We start from the raw sequence: 9,744 nt of genomic DNA, 5'->3' as shown, positions 1-9,744 counted from the left end.
TTGACAAAGAAGTGTCAACAAACTTTGCTCTTGCTCCATATTTTATATTGCCGGTGGCAGATTACGGCTGTCGAGTTGTCTAATCTATTTACTCGTATCTGGCAAAGATGCCTAACCCCTGCTCAGCTGACAGCAGGAAGTAGTAAGACTGGAGGTCTGATCTGACAGCTAACCATGGAGATTAATTCCTACCTCATTACTATGGTTCAGTTAATTTTGTGCAAAATGGACACCTCATGACTTTATGCAGGTGGCAAGCCAAGTGGTTTCTTGTAACTCAGATATCATATACTACATACACCCAGAATGAAACATAGTGGTGTATGGATGTGGCTCATAATGGAGTAGCTTAATCCCAGGCCTCTTTGCAAAAGGTGAAACAAAAAATTGTATAATGACTGGGTGGCTATGAATAGATTATCCTGCATCTCATAGATGTGTACGTTATGCGCAGCACCTCATTTGTGACAATCTGTTAAATATGACAGCCATTCACAGAAGCCTTGCGTGTAGCCACAAAGCAGTCATTGCAATCTCCTCCAATAGTATGTCATACAAAGCACAAAAGCAACGTGATTGTTACAAATGAAGCCTAAATGCATGTGAATCAGTAAGTCATCCTCATGTGTGCCACTCATCCTTCCAACATAAGCAAAGAGAACCCCTTCTCTTTTCTAAACATTAGCACTCCAGAGCCCAACACACCGATGTTTCAATCATTATGCAAGTGGCATAGCTTGGTGGGTTGTGTGTACTGTGAAAGCTATTTACCCACCCACCCCCAGCCATCATTCAGTTGCTTGATGACAACCCTATGAGGAGCATTGGGACCTGGGCCCATGCTACAGTGTTCATTGGAGTGACAAGCCAAAGAGTATCATGTAATCTTGAGCAATTCATAAATTTTATGCACATATACAGTGTGTGTGTGTATACAGTATATTGTTCATCATATATGATTTGGTTTACTGGGTCTTTTTATTCAGACCTTTCATTTTAACAGTAGGCATAAACTTTTAATCTTTTCAGCCTTATTTGGTTTAGTGGGACTTATTTTCAAGATGGACACTTGACATTCTTGCTGCCAGCAGAACCCTTTCATAACTTGTACAGTATATTACTTGGCTGCCTCATGTTATTATGGGTAGTTGTTCCTAAACTATAGTTGTCATGAACCTTACTCACAAGTTTAATGAATACTGCCTCCCACCCAACATTTGCACACTTCTCAGCACAATTTTACATATAATACTTTGGCAGTATTAAGCAATAATTATATTTAAAAAAAAAATAAAAAAATTCACCCTTGCTATATCAAGTTAAGCTTTGCTTCAAACTGGTAACAGTTTTTGGTGTACAGGCAGTCCTCACTGTTAGCCAAATGATGTCTGAAATATGACAGCTTTTTCAATACAACTGGCAGTATAAATTATGTGAAGCATACAATCTCAGCTAATCTGCAGCAATGGAACTTAAAGTAAGCAGTTTTTCAACATTTTTCCATGTCCTTAGGTGACAACAAAAGGACACACACACAAAAAAATTAAAACAAGGAGTTCCAGTACTACAAACTTAGAAGTAGGGCAAGAGATGGGCTGAATGATGAGTGCTAGTGCAGGAAGGCTGTGAGGAGTATGATGAAGGTGGTCAGGGCTGGGGTCAGAACTTCACCTGATGACACTTCTGTTACAGTGGCTGGTATAGCAAAGTCATCAGGGTCCTGGTGTGGGGAAGAAATTAGTTTGCATTAGTCCAGTTCCAAGTACTATGCAAACATTATAAGCAAAACCTTCATGCCTAAGCCATGAACAATTAAATCTAAAGGACTACAAGGGTTTCCTGATGTTATGAGTGGTTACATTTAAGGAAGTCTGCTCATTTAGTGAATGGTCATGTAACACAGTATATAACCTGTGGGAAAAGGGGGGTTCAGTGTTTGACCACTGCCAGCTTGTACCTGTCATGCTACGTAAAATTTTAAACAAGAATACTAGTTAGTTACATCTAAAACATACAACAAGAACATAAGACCAGTATTAATGCATACCTACCATAATGAAATGATAAAGATACTCCAAAAGTGCCAGTGGAATGGCATCCATGTCCATGAGCTCTGAACTCTGACTAATGATTGTGCACAACTTCTGCAGTAAACAGGTGTAGTTCTATTCTATTCTATTCTATAGCCCGACGCCCTAATCCCGCAAAGGGTGGCCGCAGACAAAACGCCTCCAAGTCACTCTGTCACCCACCATTTGACTCCCCTCCCCCCAGCTCACCCCCCCTCCCTCATATACCTCTCAACTCCATCCCTCCACCTCATCCTCGGTCTACCCCTCCCTCTCCCTCCCTCCACCTCACCTACATACACCCTCTTAGTCAGTCTTTCATTCTCCATCCTCTCCACAGGTGTAGTAACCCTGAATAATAAACACATCAGCAAAGCAGTATAATTGGTGTGAAAACCTACTGTACCTCTTCCATTACGGTTTATTTCTTCATATAGCTTGTTAATAATCATTTATGTTCTACTTACGTGATCGGCCTAGGAAATAAGATATAAACAGTATACAAGAGAGTAGCAAGGTGTAGTATGCAAAATATGTTACCAAGGAAAGGATGCTAGGGAGTGTTCTTACCTGACAGGAATACAAGCCTCTGTCACATGCACCCCTTATAAATAATGGAATATTTATAGTACAGGTTCAGGCTATAGAGAAGTAAATCAATTCTCTTACCTGACGCTGTCTGTTGAGTTCAATGATCTGCTGCTCACACTGACGTGGGTCACATTCACCTACGTCACAGATGTCGCACAAGGTTGCTGGCAGTGATCGGTAGAACTGACGTGCTTGTCTTGCTGCATGAAATAAGATCAAATTATGACAACTGGAAAGCAAACATAATGTCATATCTCATAAATAAGGCACATGGAACATTATAATGGTACAGTAACAAATGAAAAGACAAGGATTTCTGATACATCCATCATCATTATCCTCTGAACCCTTATTTCACCTAAGATAAAGTGATGCAGATTGTAAAAAAAAAAAAAAAAAAAAAAAAAAAAAAAATAATAATAATAATAATAATAATAATAATAATGAAGACTTTACAACATTGGTTCCATCTCATAAGTAAAACCATCTCCTTGTACATATTTCATTTTAAAACTTTTATTTATTTATGTGCTTGACATACACCTGTGAGGTAGTGTTATTCAGTCTGTTGATAAAATAAGGGTGGGGGGGGGGGGGATAGCAGCAATTCCTTTTCATTGTTAGGAACTCACAAGTGACCTTGTCAGTTCCTAAGCATCATCAACATTATCCATGTACTTCACTATCATGCCTTCTCCTGCCTCCAGTCTTACATAAACTGTTTTCACCACTATCTGGTGCTAGAGAAGGATGCCTTCATGCAATGGCACTGATAGGACTGGGCAGTGGACCTGCAAGGTTATACAAACACCCTCAACTCCCTAATTAAACCCCAAAATGAGGATGGTGGACTGCAGATGGGGAGCAACTTCTGCTAGCAGTCCACTGGGTTCATGTCCAGATGAGCCTGGGATTGCAATTACAGCTATCATCATATCTATATTTGTTTTCGTTAAATGACTGTACCATCTAAACAATCTTCTTTCTACATTTATATCAGTAGACTTCCTTACTCTACATCTTTCATGAATTACTATTATTCTTTTCTGTCCACTTTATGCATGCAACATATGCATTCCTCCCAAAACAGTCACATTTCCTCTGCTCCGATACAGCAAAAACAATATTTCTGCTCTGTTATTGGCTGCTTGCTTAACCTGGTCACTGATACTGTCATATCATCATCTTGACCTTCTTTTAACATGAGATGGATCAGCATCTTAAACTTTTGTAACATGTATAAAAATGGGTGAGGTAGGATAAAAAAACAAGAAAAGAAAATGCAGGGAAGCGGGAGAATTGCCTACTGCATGCCCACTGAAGGGGCATCACTCAGGTCTCCCAAATCCTGGCTCCACCTAACTCTTAGGTAATTATGATAGCTAATGCCTCACAGTATTATATGTACTGTATAAAGAAATTAACCCTTTGAGATTCTGGTGATGTTTTTTTTGGCGTCATTTCAAATCCAACCTCGGAGATTCCAATGACGCGTTTTGTATAATTTCAGATTCAACCTCAGAGATTCTGATGATGCATTTGTGAATCATTTTACGATTCTTTTGTAAAATATTCACCATAAATCGCATTTAAGTGTCATAACAGAGACTTGAGTGTGACGTCATGGAATGGTTGCTCTATGCGTGGCGGGTACTGTGCAGCTGGTATGACTCATGGCTTTTCCTCTTTATTACTTTATGTTTGGTGAATATTTTCCTGCGGAAAGGTATAAAATTTTTGGTTGTTGCCTAATTTCAGCTTGTCATTTAGACTTTTTACTTTCTTTTCCTTTTTTGAACATACCGCGATAAGGTACAACTATTCAGCTTTAAAATGACACCAAAACCAGCACTCTATCATGAAAAGTATATTTACACAGACTGATCAAAGAAAAAGATCGCTAAGTGAATATGCGGCTGAGAATCGTACAAAATTGTGCATCTCTTTTCTTACACTTTGCTGCACAATAACATGCATAAATAGCCATAATATGTATATCATTGTAATGTTAATTTATTGTAGTTTTCCGTGGTTCAAACCAAATTTGTATATCTTTATTACTTTATTCTTGGCAAATACTTTTCTGTGGCAAGGTATAAATTTTTTGGGTTTTGCCTAACTTCATCATTTTTCATTCATTCATTCATTGCCAGACGCCATGTATCCCAAACGGGGTGGTCAAGGGCTTAGAGTTAATTGTTTTACAGGGAGGGGCACTAATCCTCCACCAACCCCAAGAGATGAAAAGAATAATATTAGATGAAGAAGTGCTATGGATAGGATGTAGCACTCTTTTACTACCACTGTCCTACGTGATGTAAACTACAAAGGGACAAAAATATGGGCCAAGTTATGGTGAAAGAATGATAGTTATATTCATCAACTTACAGGTGTCGTAGTAATCATAGACACGAACAGCTGATGGCTTCTGGAATGCAACCTTATTGACTCTATAAGCAGCCACAGTGGGACACACTTCTTCCTGGGTGAGTGAGTCAAAGTACACCAGCACACCAGCACTATCTGCCTTCTTCTCAACAAGCTTCACTCCTTTATAGTCGTATAAACCTGTGAACCAAGCACTTTCATGTAATAAAAGAAATAAAAATTCAAGTATATCATAAATGCCTTACTGGATAGAAATCTGTTAAATAAGAATATAAAACAAATTTCACTCATAAGCTGAATGGTTTTACAATTGCCTAACTTAACCTGTCCTTAATAACACTGCCCTTACTAGGTTCCTGAGTTCACAGATCATTTAAGACAAACTAATCATACTGGTTTGGATAATAAATAATGTTGGGGATCACTGGTTATGCCACATATGAAGTGATAAACTGGCCCTATCCATAGACATTATATGGGAAGTCAGATTACTTCTTTATGATAATGTCTATACTTCATTCTGGCTACCACTGGATGAGGTGAATCTGAAGATAAGCCTGTGAAGTAATGGGGTTAGCAGAAAAATTTTCCATAAATCACATCAGTACCATGTAAAATTGTAAATGCCAGTCCCATTTTTGTCTCTCGGATGTAGGAGCCCAAGGCTAGGCTACCACAGCTCTGTACATTCAAGGGTAGGAAACAGATCTATGCCCTGAAAACATTGACATGACAAATAAACCTCTGGCCACCTCTGGGACTATCCTTAGTGCATAAGTCACTGTGTGTTCCATCCCAACAGCTTTGCCACTACACTGCACTAAGTGATCATGTCACACTTTATCATTTACAAAGGCTCCAACCTGAATGCACTGCCCTTGGTCACCTGATGTTAGCTCTCCACAATGTTCCATCTCTGGCAGCCTCCCTATTAAGTCCCTCATCCCTGTGGTCACACTCTATAACCTCATCCCAGATTTTTTGGTCTGCCTATTTCAACGCTATCCCCAATGTTTACGTTTCTCACCTTTTGCACCACTGTCATCCTCCATCCTCTCAACATGCTCAGATCTCTCATCTACACCAACACATTCCATCCCTCCTCTCATCTCTTCAGTCATAGTCAGATTAGATGAAATCTCTGGGAGAGGAGTTAAATCTTGTGGATCACAAAAGTTCATTTTACATGTTAAGTTCAAACACTAAACTGCATGTACAGTGCTAGAGAATAAAAACTGACATAAAGAGGTGCTGGAGAGGGACACATTCACATGATGGCACTGGTATATAGTAACTGTCCCAATTATACAAATGTCCCTTAACTCCCTCCCTGTTCCTCAAAAGGAGGACAGTGGACTGCAGGACAGCTTCAGTCTACTGTTCACTGTGTTCATGTTCAGATAAGCCAGGGGCCACAACCCATTACAAACAAAATACTCAACACAAACATGCACAATAACACAAAAAGATGGCTGGCAAACTACTACGCAGGCAGATGTGCACACGTGACATTTGCTGGTCAGTCTTCTAACATCAGAAACTTCACAAACAGCGTCCCCCAAGGATCTGTTTTGTCCCCTACTCTTTAACCTATACATACACGACATACCCACACCCCACACACGAGAGATACACATAGCTTCCTATGCAGATGATATAACACCTACATGTACGCACCAAAACCCAAACACAGCTGCACACATCATCCAGCCTTACCTCAACACACTACACGAATGGTTCACCACAAACAGGCTCAAAATAGCCCCAGCCAATCTACAGTGACCCTTCTCACAAACTGGACAGCACAGTCACATCCCACACCTCACCTTAAACAACACACACACACACACACACGGTGTAACATACAATACATCAATGTCATTTAAACAACACATCACAAACATTTAAAAATAAAATAACACCAAGACTCAATGCCTGGAGGTCACTTGCCCATACAACATTTGGACACAACAAAGAAACCACCACCACATTATACAAACAATACATACGTTCAATGATGAATTACGCAAGCCCTGCCTGGGCTCCTAACCTCACCAAAACACACTACAACACTCTACAGACCATACAGAACAAGGCCCTAAAAATAATCACAGGCTGCACAGCTACTACACCCACAGACCACCTGCATCAAGAAACCAAAGTCCTCAAAGTCAAGGATCATCTAGACATGAGAGGCACCCAGTTTCTTGCTGCAGCCTCCACAAACCCATGACATCCACTATATTTCATGGCAGCACATCCACCCACACCAAGGAACATCAAAACAACACCCAGCACATGATACCATACACAAATACTGTCATCTCTCCCCCCTCGCCCACCTCAGACCAGCTTCCAGAAGCATATCCACACTCAGATCACTCGCCGCTCCATTGAGTCAAAGACAACACACAGCTGCATGCATGGCCTCCTGACATCCACCCTTCTGAATCCTATCTCCCTCGTGAGGACAGGGTCCACCTGGCCAGGCTGAGATATGGGCACCATCCAGCCCTTTTCAGCTACCAGAAGAGGCTGGATGACTGTTGCTGATGCCTGTCCAGGATGCAACACAGCATCCCATACTATTAAGCACATTATGGAAGACTGCATTGCACACAATCACCTACACCAACAATACAACATACACTCTTTGAGAGCTCTGTGGGAAAGCCCGGTCTCGGCCATGGCTCGGGGCTGTTCGGCTAGACTGCCTAGGGAACAACTGGTACTACTACTAATACTACTGCCCAGTACATAAAATATATCAGACTACTAAATGTTGCTCTATTCTGTGCACTCTCACAGCTGACTTACCTGGGATGAGGTCGTTGTCTATAATATAGCCAGAGGGAAGACTGACATCCATCACTGCCATGTTGCTCTCATTGCCAGCAGTATACCTTTAAAGGAACAGGACACCAATTAACTGTCTTTTTATGTACCCCACAACCGTTCATACATTCCTCATAACCATTCTTAAGTGTCCACCTCCATTCTGCTGCACTGTATCTTTCACCTTATGGAATGGACCACTCACATAATGTGAATACAAAGATGTGGTTACATGAAATTCTGTTATGCCTAGTTATAAGGAAGGAATGATTCTCCTAGGTTATAAGACAAACTGGCCCTCCAATCAAAACCCATTTGGCCATCAACAGAACTGACATGGGATAAAGACCAGTGTCACATAAGAAAAATCATTACAGTGTATTCACAATAAAATGCTTTATTTATATCCAATAACAGTAATATCTTTCTGATTTGTTAGTTGTGAAATTAGGTAAGCAGGTAGCAAGAGTGAATTATGAGTTTATGAAATAACAATATTTGTTTACACTGTCTTATGCAAATGAATACAGTCCTGTCATTATTCAGTTCATTGGTGTATGTTACGGGACTGCATTTATACTCAGCAACTTTGAAGTAGTTATTTCATATACCTTTATTGTTCATTACCTCCAGGGTGATGTCAAAATATCCTGCTTTTGTCCCTACGAAACTTGAACCATTACAATTTTGGTCAAAATGAGTCTTTAACTGAGTAATCAGGCTTAAGCAATGTAACTACAGTACTCCAGAACTTGGTAAATGTGATCCCTTTCAAATCAAGTGCCATCCTTAAATGATCTGTGGATGGTAGTCACTTTTCAATATATTAGGTTTGTTACAGTTAATTCCTTGCTTTTAGTTTCAAACTCAGCTTGAGTTTTATAATTTACAGTAGAGTATATGGATTTTCTTTTATTTCTACCATAGAGTGGTTAACACTGCCAGCTATGAAGCTGTCAGTCTGTATCACCAAGGTTCTAATCTGGTACAGGCAAATGGTGTTGCTTAATTCAGGTATCTACCCACCCTTCGTGGACTGGCAGGCATCATGAATGCCTAGGGTCACACCTAAGGAAGGGAACTGTGGTAACCTGGATGATGCAGGGGCCTTGTATCCCAGGGCTGTGGGTTAATAGCTTGCCCCAAGGTAAGGGACCATCGGTATCTGTCCCCACCTTTCCCTGTCCTGTCACTGAGGGAAAGCAAGGAGAGAAGCAAAGACAACACAGCATAAGTCTTATATAAAATACCAAAATAATTTTAACCAGGCTAACAAATGGTACAATATGACATACCCTGTGCAGGTAGTAAGTCGAAGTCGGTTGGTGTCTGTGGTGATATCCAGCTGAGGGTCAAGAGAGAATGCTGGACGTGGCCCTGTCACCTTTACATTGTAATGATAAGTAACTTGCAGCACTGCAACACCAGACCCACTACCAGAAATCTCTACTGTTTCAGTGTCACTAGGGAGCTGAAACATGAAAAATGTATTTAAAACAGAGGCAGAGGTTTGGAATATATATATCTATCTATCTATCTATTGCCAGACGCCTCAATCCCGTTTGGGGTGGCCACAAACAAATCGCCTCCAAGTCGCCCTGTCCCCCGCCATTTCACTGCCCTGCTCCCAACTCACACCCCCCTCTCTCATATACCTCTCCACCCCATCCCTCCATCTCATCCTCGGCCTCCCCCTCCCTCTTCCCCCCTCAACCTCACTCACATACACTCTCTTTGTCAGTCTTTCACCCTCCATCCTCTCCACATGGCCAAACCACCTCAGTGTGTTCCTCATAACGCTCCCTATCACATCCACATCAACACCACAATGTTCCTTTATAACCTCATTCGTCAGCCTATC

At 40.8% G+C, this 9,744-nt stretch overlaps 1 protein-coding gene across 1 annotated transcript in view; it reads right to left on the bottom strand.

Moving 5' to 3' along the window:
* Nucleotides 1–1,550: 1,550 nt before the first annotated feature.
* Nucleotides 1,551–9,744, bottom strand: part of LOC145405064 (thioester-containing protein 1 allele R1-like) — a 74,157-nt gene continuing 65,963 nt past the window's right edge. Inside the window, exons 25-29 of the mRNA XM_080276567.1 lie at nt 9,179–9,354; nt 7,866–7,951; nt 5,049–5,228; nt 2,739–2,860; nt 1,551–1,720 (exon numbers count right to left, since the gene is read on the bottom strand). Coding sequence (XP_080132693.1) covers nt 1,610–1,720; nt 2,739–2,860; nt 5,049–5,228; nt 7,866–7,951; nt 9,179–9,354 — 675 coding nt within the window. The 3' untranslated portion in view covers nt 1,551–1,609. The remainder of the gene's footprint in view (nt 1,721–2,738; nt 2,861–5,048; nt 5,229–7,865; nt 7,952–9,178; nt 9,355–9,744) is intronic.

Source organism: Coenobita brevimanus, chromosome 65 (assembly GCF_032717465.1).
Source record: "Coenobita brevimanus isolate Jiangsu-jjx chromosome 65, ASM3271746v2, whole genome shotgun sequence".
Classification (NCBI taxonomy): domain Eukaryota; kingdom Metazoa; phylum Arthropoda; class Malacostraca; order Decapoda; family Coenobitidae; genus Coenobita; species Coenobita brevimanus.
Note: the sequence above shows the minus strand (reverse complement) of the source record. Positions and strands in the feature narration are given on the sequence as shown.